General features: G+C 37.2%; 2 protein-coding genes across 2 annotated transcripts in view; one reads left to right on the plus strand and one right to left on the minus strand.

The window, feature by feature from the left end:
* Positions 1-21,759, minus strand: part of nlgn1 (neuroligin 1) — a 301,957-nt gene that overhangs the window by 93,962 nt on the left and 186,236 nt on the right. The window lies entirely within an intron of this gene.
* LOC146641536 (uncharacterized) lies at positions 10,872-14,169 on the plus strand. The gene is made up of 4 exons (XM_085398423.1): positions 10,872-11,390; positions 12,013-12,171; positions 12,495-12,590; positions 13,001-14,169. Exons 1-4 carry the CDS (start codon positions 10,872-10,874, stop codon positions 13,307-13,309), a joined length of 1,083 nt encoding a protein of 360 aa, XP_085254549.1. The 3' UTR covers positions 13,310-14,169.

The raw sequence follows: 21,759 nt of genomic DNA on the forward strand, positions 1-21,759 counted from the left end.
ACAGAGTGTACTCTTACAACCACCTGAAATCCTTCAACAAACCCACCTCCACCATCTGTAACAATGCATTCAAGTACAAAACATCCCAGTAGTCAATTATGTGTAACACACACAGTAATTGTGGCAGAACTGGAAATCGCTGTCAGTCTAACATGCAACATTGTAAATCTTATACTGGACCGTTTATAAGAAACATTTATAAGAAGATTAATCTTATGTCTGAAAAACACACATGCACACAGAGGAGAGACAGAGACATTAATAATGTTACAAACTTAACCTTTTCTTCCTACTGTAAGTATTTTACTAATAACCCATCATGCAAATGTACAAATGAGACAGAAATTATGACAACTGGCATCCAATCTTATAGTTCCAGAATTTATTCCCAGAAGTTATTTGGGAACGAATACATGAAACGGTAAAAGGGTTTAAAAAATATTTAATGACATAAGTTGAAACCTTCATTATCCCTCACTATACACATGGACACATAATGATCTGTGTCACAGCTAGAAGCCATCTGACAGAAGATGAAGGGCAGATCCATCTTTTACGTATTTGAGGATATAACAATCTCTGTACTCATCAAAAGGCTACTGGCCAATATCCTGGCTCAATGGGGCGCCAGATTCATAAGATTTATGGTCACTCGTGCGCGCACATACGCATATAGCCCAGGTCTGGATAATATCCGTGATGAAATTTAATCAGAGTGCCAGAAAACTATGATGAGAGAAATATGAGAAGAAAAAAAGTGAAATATTATATTTATATATAACAATAAAAAGTTTTGCTTCACTCACCTATGTTTCGACAAGCTGTGCATTGCTAAGTCCCAGTACAGATTTCATTGTGGTTCAATGTCTGAATATAGTGTGGAGAGTGGAAAGTACCGACTAACAATTTTGTCTTTTTCCTTTAATACTGTCACCCTTTTAAACGAATTTATGACAGCTCAGCATCTGAAGACACCAGCTGCATATAAATTATTTCTGCTGACAAGAAACTGTGAAGAATGAAGATCCACTGTGGAAATAAGTCTTAATTACGATGCCTTGTTTTAATTCATAATTACCATAAGATATAAAGCTCCATTTGTCAGTTAACTAAAAATGATGAAACTACTTGGCTATGAATTTTCCACAACACAAGATTTAAAACATAATCATGGAAAAAATGTATAATAATTGGTTATAGATTAATAAAAGTAAACTATAGTGTTTTCTTCTGTTGATGCTAAAAACTAAGAGTATGGGCTGGGCTTCTGTGATCTTTTTTTACATTTAAATAAGCTTGAATAAAAATGTATAATAGCTTCAGAAATCCTGTCAATGTAGCTGGTTGTCCGCTGATGGACATGATCACTCTGGACTTTTTGCTCTCCGTATAATCGAGTCGAAAGAACAGTGAGAAAAGTTTAAAAAAAAAATCAATGAATTCATGAGTTTTCATATTAGGAGCTTAGCAACTGACCAAAGTGCATCAGAGCAAAATAATGAAGCTATTCACTCAGTATTTGCAGCGCCATTTACCTGAAGAACCTTGCTGCATTAATTATCAATGTTGCACAAGTTCCTTTCACTGAATATGTGTGTTTGCCATACAAATACATTTTCGTTGAAGCTGAATGTCACCCAATCTTTCTTCTTATTTATGTAGTGCTCTTCCTGATGTTACAAAAATACTAAAATCTTTGAATTTGAATCAGTGAAGAAGTTCTGAATGTAGCAAAAGGTTTGATCTACTAAATGGTCTAAACAGTGGATAGCTGAAACACTCTTCCACCTAAAAGGATTTGAACCACTAAGTTGAGGTCTTCAAAATACAAGTTACCAAAAATAAATGACAAATTTGCTGTTTTCTGATGGAATATGTTCACATGAAAAGACCAGACAAGACAAGACAAAAACCATGTGTCAGATAGTGTAGACTAAATCACGATTGTTTGGTACTGTGTACTGGCCTGTCTCGAACCCCATTTACAGCACACTCCTGCTCCCTTAGTGCTCAAATTCTCTGTATGACTACCGTCACTGTTGCATTTTGGGCCTCCAGCTCTGCTTCTTTATTGCTTCTCCTCCGTAGTCTCTTTGCCTTCCTTTTCCCACCCTATACATGCCCCAGTTTCAACTCCCTTCTCCGTGTCTGTCAGTTGAAAGTCTTTTTTAATCGCTCACTACCTATTAATGTATTATCGTTAGAAGTTCCTGCCACTTTTCTTCACATTTGCTCTTTTCTTCACTTTTTCTACTTTCTTATTAACCTCTTTAAATTTAAAATGGTAATAATCATAACTGAGGAGAGTGGCTGTCGCCTGATTCCTGTGCTAAACTTCATCTCTGTGGTCAGTTCATTCTTTCAAGGATTTAAAAAAAAAGATTCTTGCCCATTAGAAATTTTATATTGAGACTAGTTAGTGACCCTGGGGGCATGTAAAAGCCTAAAAAGCTTAATAAAAAAACTTGTTGTCTTTACAGTGTTGACTACTTTCTTTTATTTTATTTTGAAAGACGGTTAATTCACCAACAGCAACGCTTAAAAAACACCACTTCCTTGAGCAAGACATTGCCATTGCGCACTTGTTTGTTCTGTCAATTTGGAAACAGTTTGGTTTATTTCCTATGTAGTGAATTTGATTGTATACACTCACACCTAAGTGTAAAAATGATAGATGATAAAAAAAAGAATGTCACAGTTCCCAAACCTGATACGCAAGAACAACTTTTAAACAATTCAAAGCTACAGGGCTGCAGTATGTATATCAAATTACAACAGGATGACATTTACATTTACGCTTTCATGAACCGAGCTACTGCAATAACATTTTGCTTCATTTTTTTAATTAGTTTGTTTTATTTTTTATACAGAAACCAATTAAATTTGAATCCCTGTTTTTACTTGTGTGTTTGTTTGTGTGTTCATCTATATACTGAGGCATGCATCAGTGTGTCTCTCTACTGGTATTAGCTGCGTGCTAATTGGTTGAGGTTTGCAAGAGCTTCAAAAATAAAGCTTTCACATTTATGCATGTTTTCTCCACCCCATAGATGTTTGAATGGAAACAGAAGAATAAAACAGGTCAGAGTCTGTGCCACACCGACTGAGGAAAACAAAAAACATATTTGAGAAGCAGATGCAAGAAAGTCATCGAGCAGCAATGCTGCTTTTGGATCTGACAGCTAGATGGATAATACGACTGTGCATGATACAAGCTGCAGAGATGATAAAGAGCTCAGTCTCTTCTGGCAGACTCACTCTCTATGAATCTTTATTTAGTTCTGCAATTCAAAAAAAAATCTAAAAATTGTAACACTTCCTTTAGCAAGACAATGCCATTGTTTGTTCTGTCTATTTGCAACAATTTGGTTTATTTCCCATGTGGTGAATATTTGATTGTATACACTCAAGCCTAAGTGTAAAAATGATAGATAGAATTTCACAGTTCCAAAATCAAATATACAAGAATAAAATTAAAACAATTCAAAGGACGGGCTGGAGTATGTATTTCAAATTACAACAAGATGACATTTACATGTTTGTTTGTTTGTTTGTTTTGAGTTCTGTATGTTTTTTATTCTGCTTAGTCCTGTTTTGTGTTACTTTATATTCTCTAAACCTCTGTAACTGTATCTGACTTCCCCTATCAGTCTCTGTCTGTCTAAATCGCTCTTTGTCTACAAAGGCACATTCATATTTGAATAGTCGCAGCAATGTCAATAAAAAGTAGACAGTAGTGATGAGGGACAAGGCACTTGCCTATCTTCATCCGTCATGGTCATCCATTGCTGCATTTGTCTAACTTGCCCTTAGTGATCATGTGACTGTGGTGACCAAAAACAATAGGAACAACTGTAAAGGAGAGTTCTAGCTGGGATGCACCCAAGTCATATACATGAAGTCAGTCATATTTAAGAATGTTCACTCGTGGTTTTACACTCACTATGTGTTTATATAATACTCTTCATTTAACCATTAGTTATTAATCTACTCAGTGACTTTGATCAGTGACCTATATAACCTGTATTAACAACCATTTGTTGTTATGCTTTAAGAAACTCCACGCACACAAAATTCAGACATTTTCACTACTGAAACTACATTTCTCATTTTACATACTAATCAGACGTATGCATCAATTATATTTTTAGTTAAGAATAAAAATGCTTTATGGAGTTAAACAACGAAAAGCTCTGTTGTAGCACTCCAATCATTTTAAACACATAGGCTGGATGTTAAGACCCTTCACCCCTTCCCAGATGTCAGAGAAAAGACGTGGGGACTTAAACCTCTCTATGTCCCACCTCTCTCGACAGTGGAAGATTAAGATGCAGCCAGTACCTGCAGCAGTCAGCTGCCACCAGTTCTAAATACAGAACATCAACCACTTTGGTTGGGAGATGCTCAGGAAGCAGATTGTTGCGTGAAAGAGCCATAAGTATATATTTCTTTGCCGCTCGACTGTCTAACTTTGTCACTCTCTTTCACTCTGTTCATCTCTCTTCTTCACTGGCCTTTTCCGTTTCTCTCTGTCTGCTTCTCTCCATCACTATGCCTCAGTGGTACATGCACACAACAATCAAAGGGAGAGAAAGTATGAGGGCAGGGTGTACGTACGCATGTATTTTTTTCTTCCGTGTCACAGGACAGAGAGACAGAAGACAAAGTACACGCATGTCCTTTCTCTTGTCTGCTCGACAGCGATGCCATGTAAGTAAATACTTGGCCCTTCAGTGAACCGTCGGAAGTGCTTCGTATCTGTGCACACGTACACACAGGCACTTACACACACACAGCTCTCACTCAATTTTACCCAGGTGTTCCACTTCCTTCAGTTTTTCTGACTTTTAGCTGTAATGAAAATGAGTCAGAAATAGGTGGCCTACTTTCACTTCAAACCCTCTATTATAATGAAAAACTTCATCTCTGCCATTTCTGTGACTCCTGTGTTATAGTTTAAAAGCTAAAGATGGGGTTAAGCAATGTGTTGAGGCCAGACAAGTAACATGTGACTACTTAACTTTAACAGATTGTTAGCCTAAGGTATCCACCTTACACAAATCAGCCATAACATTGAAAGCACTGACTTCTAATATTCAGGTTGTATGTATAAATTTGCCTATGAGCTTGTCACTGGTTCATCACTTTCCCTTCCCTGGACCACTTTTGATAGATACTGAGCACTGCAGACCAGGAACACCCAACAAGAGCTGCAGTTTCAGAGATATAGATACAGTTCAACAGGTTTGCTCCTTACGCTTGCCCTGTTCTGCTGCTTTTAACGCATCGACTTTGTGGACAAAATGTTCACTTGCTCGCCAATATATCCCACCCACTACACTGTAAAAACGATAACTAGCAATTGTTGATTTCACTAAAGTTTTTAAATTAAACTGACTTAGAAATAAAACTTTCTATTTACAACCTAAAAAAGCTTGTCTACCCAACAAATTTCTTTCATTGTTGTCCTAACTAAGATTTTCTAGACAGCATAACAAAGATTATCAACTTTTGAGCAGAGTTTCTGAGTCAAGTTGGGAACCAGTGGGAAACCCCGTAGATGACTGGCACATGTGGTCTGAACAAGTTTGAACTAAACCAAACGGACTTTCAACTGAGCAGACCTGAGCTGTGTGATAGTGGTTTACCATGTGTTCTAGACTAAAAACCTCCTAAGAAAATTTGAACCATCGTGGCTGGATTTGGATGCAAATTGCAATTTTTCGACCATTGAGGATTTTCACTTCTGCAGTTGGAGTGTATAATTCTTTTGGACAGGTGCTGGAGCTGCCGACCATTTACCCTAGCAGGTAAGCTAACTACATGTGTTATTAAGATTTTCTACAAGCGCCTAGGCTGCATCCTCCTGAGGACCCGGGAGAATGGAACTAGTAAAACACTGAAAAAGGCCAACAATAGCATTTTTAAGTTATCTAAGTGACTTAATTGACACCCCCCCCCCTTGGCTAGCTATCGAGCTGGTGGGTAACAGACGTCTCCGAAAGCGTCGGCGCACTCTTGCAAGTATATGTTGTCTTAATAAACTGAACAGATATTAGCAATTTACATAGCTACATTAACGCCTGAAAATATCTTAAAAGTTTATTTTGTGACCCAGAAAGAGTAATATTAAAACTAATTCCACAGGTAGAATTTGCACATGCGCAATAAGGATCGGGGAGTCCGATCCGTAACTTTTTTTCTCTCGTTTTTTTTCTACATTATATTGAAATGTTTCAATATTGCAAACATTTTAAGAGATGCTTATTATAAGGAGGACGTATTTCTCGGACAAATTTAGAGGAGTCCACTATGAATTTGGGCAGCCTTCGTCGCGCCGCTGTGTCGTAATCGGGCTACAAGCAGCCTCTGAAGGCTTTAGCTCAGAGTAGTGGCCAGCGCAAAAAGTAATGTTTAATGTTAAACACTCTGATATTTAGACAGACATCACTAAATGACGGTATCTCACACTGGCTTTTTACAGCACTTCTGCCATGGTAAAACTTATTAGCTTATTACCCGTTTTGTAACCAGTTTCAATGTTATCTTTGCATGAAAACGTTATGTTAACATTGACAACAAACTGGGCCAAGCACGCGTTGTCATGGAGACGCTTTCATGGGTCGGTGTAGGATATGTGCGCCAATTATATGACAGTGATATAAGTAACTTGCATATTGTCTAATATTGTTTTTTCACTTTTTCAATAGTCACCGTTTATCCGGTGCAGCACTGTTACTTTAAAGTAATGTTTAAAGCTGACTTGACAGTTTGTCAGCTGGTGTAAGATTGCCTAATGTACTGTAAGTTAATGTCACACGCAAATTAAAGTTGTACTTCATGCTCTGTATTATAAGATTGCTACATTTTCAGAGCTTTTTACATAATGGGGAAGGAGACAATATTTAAGGAATGATTGTGTGTTGCTGATGTATATTGTGTTACAGATAGTATTATTTTTTTCTATAGTTATTGCATTTTTTTTATCATAGTAACAAAAAAATGTTTGAATTCAAGCTTGCATTTATGTTACATGTCATGTATGTTATCAATCATATACTTGATATAGTAGACAAGTGGTCATATGTAAGTTAATATGATTCCTTACATATTTTTTTCATGATGTCTCTGGCTTTTGGCTTGTTGATGTATTCAGCTCCTGCATCTATGGATTCCTTCTGTGTGTTAGATATGGATGTTTTATCCCATTGCAAAAGTGCTTTTGGCAAAATTGACTATGTCTCTTGTGTTTCAGGGGTGGATTTCATGCAGTGCCGATTTTGCAAATTCACAAGCTCCAGTCAAGAGACTCTTTTGAAACATTTCCGCCTTCATCACGGACAAGGTGCACATTGGCCATGCATTCACACAGACTGTGTATGTGTATTTAAAACACCTGGAGCATTACGATCACACCTCTCAAGGTCACACTCAATAGTAAAAATCCACAAAAATTCCACATTTCAGTGTGAATTGTGTGACTTTAAGGAGATTTGCAGTGAGAAAACCTTTTGGAACCATCTTGGACATCATTTAAAGAACCGAGAAACCGTACAATGTCCCTTTTTAAGGTGTAATTTTAAAACAAACATTCGCCCAACCTTCAGTTCTCACAGAAGTCGAAACCATAAAAATTGTACACTTGAGGATTTTCGAACAATTGCAAGAACTGTTTCTGAAGATGAGATAATTGAAAGTGAGCAATCTGATTGTGAAGCAGGAACATCAGCTTATAATTTTGTGAGACCAGATGAGCTTGACAAGATTGTAAAGGATGTGGATAGTGAGACACTTGAACACAAACTGGCATCTCTCTTTCTGTGTATGCAAACAGTGTTGCATGTTTCTCGAGCTGCAACACAAAAGATTGTAGAGGATTTCCATAACCTGCTCTCTTTCTCTAACATTCATACTCTCACCAGTGTAAAAGAGATCCTTTCAAAGCATGAAATAGAAGTAAATGATTGTGTTTTGCAAGACATTTCTAATGCCCTAGTTCAAACTAATCCACTGCTTTTAACAACATCGGAGAAAGGTTCCCTATCTACAGATCACAGAAGGAATATATATTTCAAAGAGCAGTTTTCTGTTGTAGAACCCACAGAGTATCTGTACAACACAGCTCATAAAAACTCTTTTGTTTATATATCTGTCACTAAGATACTTGAGACTTTACTGGGACGGGCAGATTTTTTGGACCAAATTGTATTTAATCAAGAAGCTTTATCTGGACACTTTAAGTCATTTCAAGACGGCAAGTACTACAAGGGCAATAAGTTACTGGGACAACAAAACTTATGTATCAGTTTGGGGTTGTATATTGATGATTTTGAAGTTTGTAACCCACTGGGCACCTCTAGAAAACGTCACAAGATTACTGCAGTATATTGGGTAGTTCTTAATTTACCACCCAGATTTCGATCTAATCTTTGTTCAATTCAGCTTGCTCTCTTAGGTAAAAGTGTGGATGTCAAACAATATGGTTATGAAAAGTTTTTTGAGCCACTGATTAAAGATATAAGGTGTCTAGAAGAAGAGGGAATTTTTGTGGAAGTTGTAAGCCAGTTTATTAAGGGCACTGTATATTGTGTGAGCGCAGATAACCTTGGTGCACATGGTCTGGCAGGCTTTTATGAAAGTTTTACTGTTGACAAGTTCTGTCGCTTTTGTTTGATAAGTCGGGACAAAATTGCAACGACTGAAGTTAATGACTTCCAATTGAGGGGTGTTGATCAACACAATTCATTTCTGGAAGAGCTTAGGCAAACTGACAACCTCCAAAGTGTTAATGGGGTAAAAAGGGAATGTGTACTGAGCAAACATTTACTATTCTTTCACCCAATAACCGGATTTCCTCCAGATATTTTGCATGACCTTTTTGAAGGCGTCATTCCTTTGGAGTTGTCCTTATGTTTAAAAAAGCTGATCTCAAAAGGGTTCATTACATTTGATACATTAAACAACTTCATAAAATCATTTCCCTACAAATATTCGGACAAAGTAAACAAGCCTCAAAAAATTCCAAAAACAAGCTTTGAGAAAGGAACAGTTTTTGGTAATGGACATGAAAATTGGACACTGCTGCGCTTACTTCCTTTTATAATTGGATGTAAGATACCAGAACAGGAGCCAGCTTGGGAGATTTTAATGGACCTCAAGGAAATTGTTGACATTGTTGTCTCAAACAGACTCACTGAGGAAGCATTGTGTTATTTATCTTGCAAACTACTGGATCATCGCTTGTTGCTTACCAGTACCTTTCCGGACTTCAGACTAAGGCCAAAACACCACTTCATTGACCACTACCCACATCTTATACGCTGCTATGGGCCGTTAGTGGAATTGTGGACGATGAGATTTGAAGCAAAACATAGCTTCTTTAAAAAGGTGGTCCATGACACTCACAACTGGAAAAATGTGCTGCTAACTCTTTCCTTGAAACACCAGCAAATGATGGCATACCATCTGGATAGTGGGAACCTTTTAAAACCAAAGCTCTATGTTGACAATGTGAAAGTGGTCAGGGTTTCAGAATTGGATCCATCAATCAAGTGTGAAATACAAAAGAAGTACCCTCATCTAGACAGTGTGTCTCTGTCTAAAACCGTTCATTTTTTTGGGACACAGTATGTGGCGGGCATGATTTTATCTGCTGGGCAATGCAGTGGCCTCCCAGAATTCCACAAGATTGTGACCATTCTTGTCAATGCAGAGGAGGTGACATTCATTTGTAAAAGACTGAGTTCCTGGTACATTGAACATTTCAGGTCCTATGAGCTTGTTGAACACACCTGTGCAGACCTTCTTGTGCTGGATCCAGATGTGCTGACGGATTATCACCCTCTAACAGCATACACAGTTGGTGGAAAGCTGATGGTGACCCCAAGGACGTACCTTCTCTATTAAAGCAACTTTATAATGGTATGTTCTCTCCCCTCCACCCTGTCTCCTATTCTGATCTCCCCTCTCACCCACCCTTTTTCTCTATTGTACTCTACTTCAAAACTCATTTCCCCTTGCTTTTTCTTTTCTTCTCCACACACTTCTTTCTTCTATCACTCTGCTATCCTCACCAAATTATCTCTCTCTCCTTTGTTTTCTCCTCATTAAGCATTAGTTTTGTGCTGAATGAATTGAAGGTTTTCCCAAGTGTAGGCCAGTTGAGTACAGTGGCTGAAGAAAATGAAAACTTGGATATAGACTTGAGCTTTATTTAAAAAAATTTTGTGTGTGTGTGTTTTTTACATTTGTAGACTAAATCATTTGCAAATCAAATGTAGTCAGCAGATTCATCTGGAAAAAGGCAGCTGTATGGTATAGGTGTCAACTGTCTTCTAATTGTGTTTGGCTATTGATTTTCTGCCAACTTTTTTTTCTCCTCTTTTCAGACTTTGTTACTTCGGGTAGTTCTTTCCTCCAGAGAAGCCCGGCGAGTCCAGCTTCCTGAAGTACCAGCATCTGTGGGACAATTGATTGATATACTTAAAGAAAGACTTGAACTTGCAGGTGACTTCTCACTACAGTTTGAGGATCCAGATTTCGGAAATGCAATATGCAATCTTACAGCAATATCTGAATTACCAGCTGAGCGTGCAGTCCTGCATATAATGTGGAACTGTGATTCATCTACACTTAACCAATCCATTGCTTCAGTGTCCTCTGCTTCAGTCTCTTCCCAGGACACAATAAGTGTGCACTCTGATGATTTCAGGCCTAGCTGGACCGATACTATCCAGATGAACTTAAGACATGTGTCAGAGTGGCCCTCTCCATTTTCTATTCCCAAGTTTTCACATGATGTTGAACTGAAATTGTGTAAGGCTAATGTAACATATGAAAAATCTAAGAAGGGCCTTGCAGTAACAAGAGACATGAAGATGGAGATTTTGGATAAAATTGCAGAGGCAGTGTTTGAAATTAAAGCCTACCCTGAGAAAGATGAGGTTGAGTCAGTGGCTTCTGCACTGGTTCTCAAATATCCATGCCTGAAGGAGCCAGGTAGCATCACAGGCTACGAGGGATGGAAAGCAAGTATCAAGCACAAACTTGGAAACTACAGATCAAAGCTTCGTCGGGCAGGCTGCAATGAAGTAAATGTAAACAGGAAAAGGAAAGGAGAAGATGAAGCCAGCAGTCCTTTCACCCTTAAAAAGCCCAAACGTGGAGAGGTCAATCATGTCCCAGATTATCCACAGCACCATGATGATTCTACTCTTGAAGAGGAAAGAGTTGCTCTGGTCAGTGAAATGAAGAAGAAACAAAAGAACTTGAAAGTCATACAGCAGAAGATGGCGCTGACATTTTCTCTCAGGCGGAGAGAGGTTGTGGAGTGTCAACCTATGGTATCTGAGGTCCAGGAGAGATGGCCTGGGCTGTTTTCCTCTGAGGAGGTAAGAGTGTCCAAATTTATTTATAATTTAATTATTATTCAAATTGGGCATGACTTATACTAGATGGACTATTATTGAAGTAGTACAGTATTTGCTGGTGTAATGCATTGGCCAACTTTATTATACCTTGTGCAACCAGTCCACATTGAAATCTGTGACCCATTAGATTATTTGACCTGTCATAATATTCTTACCCTGAACATTTCTGCCAGTACAAGAAAAGAGTCCCCATGCTAAATCAAAATTGTTCTTCCTGTGAAACAGAAAGTCAATCACATAATTTTTGACTTAGCATGTATGTTTTTTTTATTTTAGTGCTGGAAATAGGACTTCTATAGACTGAGATTTTTAGGGAAAGAATACTAAGGCAGGTCACATAATCTGATTCGTCACAGATTTTGGTGCAACGTAGAACATAATATGTATTTGCATATTGATACTGTTTTTTGTGGAGGGTGTTTCTATTCCTGTGCAAAATGTGTATTCATGAGAGATTTTTGAAGTAGGTTTTGCGGTTGATAACACAGTCAGGCATATAACATGGTGCAGACTGTACAAGGCAGCTACCCAGAAATTTTCTGTGCTGAATAAATGGCAATATTTTGGTTATTGTCTTGTTTAGATATCTGAAGAATTTCATCGGATCACAAGCAAAGACCTCCTAGGGACGTTCAATGCATCCCTCAACAAATTTGTGCCTGGCCTGCTGAAACTATACCGGTCTAAGAAGGGAGCTCTTGGTGAGGACATGGAAGACCTCTTGGATAAACTTGATGAACAGGTAAGTGCTCCTTTACCTGACATTTTTAGAAGAGAGTATACCTTTGTCATAACAGAAAAAAATGTTGGCTTCAGCCAAAACACATCAATGGAAATGAATGTAATCAGTCATTACTTTGTTTTTATTTGGCGGTATTTTATTTAATTTGTAAAAAGAAAGTAAAATCGTTAAAATGGTGTTTTGTTTTTTTAAGTTTTACATGTTGCTGGGCCTGATCTGTATTTTATTTTCATTACTATAAGAGTTCTGATTTTGCATTGTGTGTAGGTACACCACGTTACTATACTAATTTAAATGCTTGTTTTCCACTGAATGCTCTTTAGACATCTGACATTGTGTCCCACCGAAAGACAGCAGCACTGAGAGGCCTGCCCATTTTCCTCAGAGAGGATGCAACACAGGTTTTCCTGAAGTGCTTAGTAAGTACAAAAAAGTAATGCAAGCAAAACTAATTGCTATGAGATGTTTTTAAAAGATGATTTAATCCAAAATGGAAATGTCCACTTCCTCAGTGCAGTCCAGATAATTTTATGGTGAGGATTGCAGTTGTCATAACTCTCGCTGCTTTTTTTTCTGCTGAGGAGCACCTGGGCATTGTTAGTGGGTGTTCAACAGCAGAAAATATTTTTGTACAAAACTCATCACAAGGTTGGTTGGTGAAAGATATTGTGCTGTTAATTAAAGGAAAATAAGCTTTTTCTTTTTAAAACCTCCATGAGTCAAATGAGCATCATGGTATAGAGGTTAAAGTTAAGATCTTTAGAAATGTATTTTGTCTTTAATTTTTCTTAGCTTTCAATAATTCATATTTTACTTTTCTTCTCTTCAGGACACTGACATTTTGGAACCAGTGTTGAACGGTGCATCAGTTGCCATCCTCACCATCCTGCAAGATGACGATGCCGATACGTCTGTGCGAGAACATGCTGTTGTGTTGGAAGGGGACATCGTGCTACATAACATTCCAGACCTCTCTACTGCCTTGGCATACCTCTTTGGCCTTCTGTATGCCCTCAACATTGATTATCCAAAGCAGATGAGTTATACCTTTGAAGCAATTCAGGGCATCTTTTTTGAACTCGGTGGCTCTCGATGCTCACAGCGCATAAGGTCTCTAAAAACAAAGCTTTTGCTGTGACTGTTAATGGGGAAGCCAGACATGAGTTTAACTTGTTCTTAAACATGTTCAAGTGCATTGTAGAGTCATGTAAAAAAAAAAACCCAGTAGTTCAACCCCTTTCCCTCTATATAATCGTTCACCTGTTACAAAGAGTTGCATATTTAGTGTTTGAACTGTTAAAATTAATTAGGAATAAGTGAAGGAAAGAGGGAGGAAAGGAAGAAGGGAGAAAAGAAGGAACAGTCAAAACAGAATGGTTCATTTTGACCTGGTCGGTCAATATGAAGTTGAAGTGGATAAGGGATTATTTGAAATGTAAATATTAGTCAGATGAATCTGTATTATTGAGAATCTATGGTGAAATTTTGTCTTGTAGGATTTTAAAAGATTTGTTATAGTGTTTTTCACTCCACCTGAAGTATGGAACTGGTATTTTACCTGATAGTTCGCTGTTCATTGATGGTAACATTTCTAATAACTTTTGACTTCTGTAGTTCATCATAGTAAGCCCATGTAAAATGTCGATGTCTGGGTACATAGGCAATTGTTTGTTGCACTACCCTATTTAGTGTGCAATAGTTAAGTTAAGCTTTTACAGGACAGCCAGGGTGTGAACGTGAATGACTAAGCTGCTGGACACTTTTCTTTTTTTCTGGACTCTGGAATTTTAATGTCTCTGCTGGGGTGCTCAAAGCACCCTAAAGAAACTGGCAACACGTTTTTTTCTGTTTGTTTGCTTTTTTACAGAAATTCACCCCACTGCCCATGACCTTCTGAAATATACTGAAAGCACTGTTGAAAAAAATAAATACGTTTTTACATAACATTCAGTTGTGCTTTGTTTTATTCTATATCTGTTTGAGTGTTTTTTCAAGTACGATAACAGCATACATTTTTCTTTATTTATATTGGTAAATTTTCAACTCACTGGAGTAAGAATTGTATGATTATTCAACAAGAATATCTGCGTTTGGTGAATTTAGGAATACATGGCCTTGGAGGGAATAATTGTATGTTAATTCAACAGGAATATCTTTGTTTGGTGAAGGCAGAAATACATGGCATTGAAACCAGAATTTCTTTGTTAGACTTACAGGATTATCCTAATTAGGTGAACAAGTAGATCCAAGTTGGCAGAACATGAAAATATTAGTTAAGTCAACTACAGTTGGCAGAAGTTGAGAAAACTCAAAAATCTCTTGCATCATGTTGCCTTGAAATTTTAAGTTTTCTCAACTTTTTCTTTTTTACAGTGTAACAGGTGGAATGATGAGAGGTAATAAATGGGTTATTGTTATCATTCCTATCTAGGTTGCCTATAAATTCATGAAACCATTGATAACTCAGTAATCTGTGGGAAAAATATTTGTCCAGTTGTCATGCATAGTAAAAGAGTCTTGGCATGGTCTTCACTAAAATGTCACTCTAGAGTGTTTGAGTGTTTTTATTGGCTGTTAAGTATTGGGTCTTTTTCTATTAAGTGAGACGTTTATCATAAGTGGAAGCTCTCAGAAATCCCAAGTTAATGAGCAGTCAAGTATTGCTTGAGTTGGGACACACAGCTAGAGTAAACGACACAGACTAGGATTATCAGAGAAGTGTTGTTAGGGATGGAAATATACACAAGTGAACTTAAACACTTCTGCTTCTCATACAATGAGGTCTATCGAGGATATCAGACTGATTTTAATAAAGCAAAAGAATATGTTCTGCAAGCAGCAACTTGAGGCACTGACAAGGTCTCTTACTCCCAAAGTTCGAAAGAATCTATAAAGGATATTGAAAAATCAAAGTTGAGTAGAATTCTGCCAAAGAAACATTATGTGAGCAATTAAGTACTGTTTCTGAGAGGGAAATATCTGTGTTAGGATTCAAATGACCTGGAAAATTCACAGACTGAAGGCCTAAACTCTATGTTAACTGGTAAAGGTGATAATCACCTTTGTGTAAAAAATATTAATCTAATATTAAAATAACATCCACAATCAGGATAAGCAGTTGCACAAAGCTGGTTTTATTAGCTCGCTATGCTAACCCAGGGTCTGCCTTGCACATTTACATGAAACAGGTGGTGGTGGCAGCATCTGACCAATCATAGCCATGGATAAGTGTACTGACAGCAGAGCGGCTGAACGTACAAGGTTAAATAAAACTATAATATTAAATCTAAAGATGTTAAACATAATACTGACTGAAGTAACGGCTGCTGCAGACAAATCAGCAGTGTGAGTATGTGTGAGAGGAAAGGTGACGTATGAATGTTTGAGTGCCTTTAATTCTTTGATCAGTAGGATTTTAAAATAGCTGCTATATTAATAAAATTGAACCTGTTGTTGAAGTTAAAGGAAAGCTAGCTTAAATGCCAACAGTGTGTTAGCAGATTTAACAAATCACACCACTATAACTAAGACACGTGGATGAATGGATGATGGATGATTTTGTTTTTGGGGTTTTTTATTTTGTTTTGCTTCTTTTCTTTTCTTTTTTTTAAAGTACAGTCTTACTAAAAGTATGGATAAATGAAACTTATAGGAGGCATTTTTTAACATGTGTCATTTCTTTTCACATCTAAAGATGAAGGAACTATTTTGCAGAACGCAACAGGAACTAATGAGTTCTTAAAAGTTGTGCCACTAAAGTTAGCAATATCACTGTGCCCTTGGGCCAGGCACAGTCATTTTAAGCCCCACACATTCTTACTCTAAGTTCCTTAGAAAGACATTAGAATGCATCATCACGTCTTTGCCCTTGTAATCAACCAATTTAGGGATTAAATGAGCACAGCGAAAGGCAAGTGAAACATTGTTTCAGAACATCATGACTGGACAAATACAATCAGCCACACATATACATATATACCATATACATACATACATACATATATATATATATACATACATACATACACATATATATATATATATATATATATACATACACATATACATATACATATACATATATATATACATATATATATATATACATACACATATATATATATATATATATATACATACACATATACATATACATATACATATACATATATATATATATACATATACATATATATATATATATATATATATATATACATATACATATATATATATATATATATATATATATATATATATATATATATATATATATATATGGTAACACAGTGACACACATACAGGGATCATTTTCATTTAGTATAACTAGTATAACAAGCCCACAACCATAAAGTGTCCATCATCTTAAATAAATCAGAAGTGTTAATGTATGCGTCTGCTAGGATCTGTGAATGTTGAGCTTCAGCCTGCACATACTAACACTATGTGTGTGTTATATGAAGGGAGTCTCTGTATGTTGCTATAGCCGCTTGTCAAGCCTCATTTAGACAAAGTTGCTCACCAAACAGAAGCTGAATAATTCTCTTTGAGCCGCATATCTATCATATCCTCTCTTCTCCTCCTTCTCTTCTCACTGCTCCTGCTTGTCCTTCTCTACCTCTCTCTTCCTCTCTCGTCCTCCTCATCTTCCCCCCACTGTACACGATCTCTGGAGGATCTTTCTCTCTCTCTCTCTCTCTCTCTCTTTTTTTCTAATAAGAATTTTTTTTAGGGGAGAAGCAGCAGCCTTGAGACGCTCTTCCTCCAGGCTGAGATGGATTTATGATGTGCTGTCAACTTGCGAAGAGAGAGGGAGAGAGAATAAGAAAGCACAGTAAACATGTTTTCCTCCTTCCTACCATAATTTGAGGGGGTGGAGGGTAGAAACAGGGAACACAGCTGGGTGCTTTTTCATAATCCTTTGCATTGAAAATCAAAACAAGAAAACATCCTGATGCAAAGAAAAGGTGAAGCGTGGTCAAAGTCATGTCTTGTGTTGATTTTGGAGGGTTGTCAGGACTCTAAATTGTTTAAAAGAGCCACAATAGAGTGAGTATGTGTGTCCAGACTGGTTGAACTTTAATTAGATATTACCACAGGTGTAGACAGAAAAGAATTTAGGATGGGGGTCTCAGTGTTTTTGGCGCGATTGGTTAAAAAACAATACAGTACCTGAAACAATTGAATTCATCACTCTATTCCAGTGTTATCAGTCCATTGCCAGCTATTGATAGTTGATATTCCTTTTGATACCGCTAGTTTCCAGCTTCCTACACCAACTACTGGGCTCAGTAGGCAGTTATCACCTCATTTAATGGTGGTTGTGCCGCCTTGTTGAACAGAAATAATGGGCAGAGTATTTTCACTTTAACAGCAACATTAGGGTGAAGGAGAGGTGGCGGTCGAAGAACTTTGACTTGAGTTAAAGAAACACCTTTGCACTTTTGGGTGTTGGAGGCTTTCACTTGGTGTTTAGTGAAGTTAAGGCAACCAAACCACTAAAGATAAAAGTAGCACAGATAAGTATGAGCATGCTTCAAATTAATTAAAAGTACCTCAAACACTCACTCAAAACCTTGCTGAATGGACTGCAAAGTAACCACTCTTTGTCTTCCTAAGCACGGTGTTAAATGTGTCCTGCCCACTCACAGCTGACAGCCAAGCTGTGCTATGTGCTGAGGAGGCTTTGCATATGACAAATTTAAAAGAAAGAAAAAATAGCTTCATTTTATGTGCCGTGCTTCAAGATGAGCACCCCCTGCAGATCAAATAGTATCTTTTCTTTTTTCTTTTTATCACTATTACTATCTGGCATATTCTGACACTTCAAAGTCTGCTACAAAGTCACATACAACTCCCATAGTGCAGGATATTTTTTAGCACAAAGTCATGCAGAGGATGCATAGCATGCACTACAGGAGATGACGTTTCACAGTGATGTTATCATTGCGACAATTATCATCAAAAAAAATAAATAAAGAAAAATAAAACAAAGAAAAAAACAAACAAAATAGTAAAAAATAAAAATAGCATATGAAATCCTTTTTCACATGATGACCGCCGTACACCCTTTTTTTTTTCCTCTCTATCTTAAATCATGCTTAAGATAGAGCTCATTTTAAATACTTTATATTCTTTTTAATGTCCAGCATCATATTTTATAAATCATATGTTTATAGTTTATGAGCTCATGAGCACAGGCCTAAATCTTTTTTTTTTATTATATTGAAATATTAATAACAAAACAATCAGCTGAACTGTCAACATTTACAGGGGAGCTTAGATGAAAGGGAAAAGTGGATTATGTGTGACTGTAGAGTGCTAACAAAGCATCTGGTTAACATATTAGATTCAGTTATTCTCATAAATGCTAATCAGAAAGTGCTCCTTAAACTGCACCTGCTCAGCTTCCCTGTTTTATTAGACCGGATATGCTCAGAGCTGCTGTCCCCTCTCCATCATGGTTACAGCTTTCCTTGCTAGTGTATTAAAGGAGCGAGAGGAAACTCATCTATTACAATGCTAACTCGCTGAAGCTCGTCTAATAATAATAATAATGGATACTTTATTGATCCCCATGGGGAAATTACTTGTTTTTCTCTGCATTTGACCCATTCACTCAGTGAAGCAGTGGGCAGCCCACTAAGCAGGCGCCCGGGGAGCAGTGTGTAGGGACGGTACCTTGCTCAGGGGTACCTCAGGGTAGCCGTTAAGTGGATTCAAACCGCCGACCTTCCGATCATGGGGCGACCACTTTACCTACTGAGCTATCCCTGCCCCTACCGGTCTACCGGTTAGCACTAGCTGTGTTTCCACACGAAGCACAGGTTGTAACTGATCTTAGGACAGTAAAAGCTGAGCCAGCGACAGCTTGCCTCGCACTCTCCCCTCAGTTTACCGTCAAAGACCAGCGGTTCGTCCACAATGCTCATGCGCAAACCACCAGAAAAAAGCCGCTGCCCTCTAAGTTGTGTGTTGCTTTACGCATAGATACTCAGCACACAATGGCACTACAAATCACATATACAAAGGATATATAAACACTAAAGAATTTAAAGCTCTAACTGTAATAATTTCTTCAGAAAACATATTCTTAAATGTTTTCTGAAGAGGCATTTAACATCAGTTAATGTTACACTACATCAAGAAGTAGTATTAACATGATTTTACCTAAAATCTACACGTCAGAATGGTTCCTAAAAATCCTTCAGTTAATAAAGTGGTTGAATTAGTGTGAAGATTTTGTAAGAAAGTGAAAAGATTGTGCCATTAGGTTCACCTAATTCTCTCTCTTGAAAGCCAGATTCACCTGTGTCTTTCAAGACACGAGAAACATGAGATGTGTACTCAAGAAAAAGCCAATTTACATTCAAGCCAAGTGAAATCATCTCACTTCAACACTTGATTCATTCATTCTTTCCTTCTTTCTTTCTTACATGTAATAAAAGCTGGATATGGATCCACTAAATGCTTGACTTAATGACTTATTAAAGCTACACTTTCCTGAGACCTCTTGCTCTTACTGTGCTCTGCTGTAGACATTCTAAACTCACAACTCCCTTGAACTGGCCTTAAAAAAAGAAATGAAAAAGAAAAAGAGGAGAAAAACACCACTCTAGCGTTCCTTGATTTGCCCAGAATGCTGGTTCCCATAGTAACAGGGGGCAATGATAAATTAGCCCATTGGCGCTAAGGATTCTGCTCACACACCAGCCCTGCCACACTCATACTTTCTATTCTGCTCCTCCATCTCCATTTTTCTATCTCTCTGTGCAGCAGCCCTATTCACATGATTGTTTATTCAAAAATGATGCCGCCACAGATGGGAAGTAAACATATTCTACTCTTCAAAATGAAAGAATCACAACTATTTTAGCTCATAATGAACCTACAAGCACAATCAAAGCCAGAAATGGCAATGGAATGTGGTTAAAAATCATTTAGACAGTACTGCAGACATTTGGGTCATTGCAGTGACAACTGAATGTGGATGCTTGGTCAGCATCGTTTCGTTTGAGTTATTTATTGTGATTTTACAAAAGCAGAATTTTGGAGTGCAGCGGTGTTTATGGGAACAGCTTCCCAATCTTGTAAACCCTCCAACTAATTTAATTAAAGCTTTTGTGTCTATAAGGCTTTCCCAGTATCGGTCAACTAAAAGAATAATTCCAGTAGTGTCGTTTTATGGACTCTTTCTCTCACACACGCTTGCATGCACACTTTTATTTTTCATAAAGTGCAGGCCACATTAATTGTCAGGGGTTATTGTGCTTAATATTTATCCTGTTAGCCTTTAATTGTTAAGCTTTAATGTCTTGCTGAAATGCTTTTATTACTTCATCTTTATCTAAATCAATTCAATTTGGGTTAAATAAAACAACTGGTTTATTATCTATTATAAAAAAATAGAAAAGAGATGAGAACTACTTTTATAAATGCCAGGCAACATGATTATACAATTGTCCTTAGTGATATAATCACATTGTACCTACAACACTGATAACAATCTTACAGAGCAAACACCTGTTCTTTGCCCTGATTGGGTATCAGCTCTGTGAATATGAGCAGCTATGTTTGCTCTGCCACTCTAGTCCACTTTTACCAAGCCGTCTAGTTGACGTCTGGTGATTTCATGTTTACTAATCCACTCCGAAATATCTTTAAACTACAGGAAAGTGTTCTTGATCAGGTAACACATACGAGCAGACAAAAAGCATCGTATTTAACAAGTTAGCACTTAGGCATTTTATCCCAAAGAGAACCACTGCATTTCAAACCATTAGTTCATTTCACGAATTCTGGCAGAATAGCAATATCCAGCAGCTGTCAAGCACAGATGTATTCTATTTAATCATAACATTTTTTCTTTAAAATGCTGTGCAGAAGATAATCTGCCATAGTGAGCCCAGATGGTTGCTGGTCTTTATACACTTTTGTTAGATAGAGTAACAAAAGGTTAGCTCCACTTTGCATAGCTGTTTGGTCATCTACTCTTATAGGCATAACTTTGTGTTACTGAAAACACAAACAGAAAGATGAAATATTAGGGGAAAGGAATCCGATCCCACAATCACACATCTTAAAGTGACTTTCCCGAGGAAACATTTGTTTAAAAGAAGTTGAACTCAGCATGCAGCCTGTTATTTTGTGAAGTTATTTCATTGTTTCTTGCCAAAGCTGAATGTTTACGTGTCCACCACGGTTTAGTCAGCTACATGTCATTTTTATTGCTTAATTGTAATATTGCTGTCTATGTCAGTTTTTGGTCTATAAATAGTTCATTTTTTTAAATGTAAAACATATTGCTGAAGGCATAAATTACTTATATGTTACCAATAAGCTTCAGGTCAATTCATTCATCATTAACTTCAACATCTATTATACTTTTAATATTAAAAAATCTCTGCATCATCTGTTTCTTTTTACGTTTCGCCTCCAACCAATTAATTACAAAACAACAAGTTTACCATTTGTGCTAATCAGCAAATAAATGAAAAATCAGCGGAGATTAATTTGTTGAAAGGATAGCTGCATGCGTGATCTGAATATTAAGCAATTTCTACTTCCAGCATGTGCAAAGTAAATTCC

Source organism: Rhamphochromis longiceps, linkage group LG23 (genome assembly GCF_057381845.1).
Source record: "Rhamphochromis longiceps isolate RC_006_pf linkage group LG23, R_longiceps_female_GT1.1, whole genome shotgun sequence".
NCBI classification, from domain to species: domain Eukaryota; kingdom Metazoa; phylum Chordata; class Actinopteri; order Cichliformes; family Cichlidae; genus Rhamphochromis; species Rhamphochromis longiceps.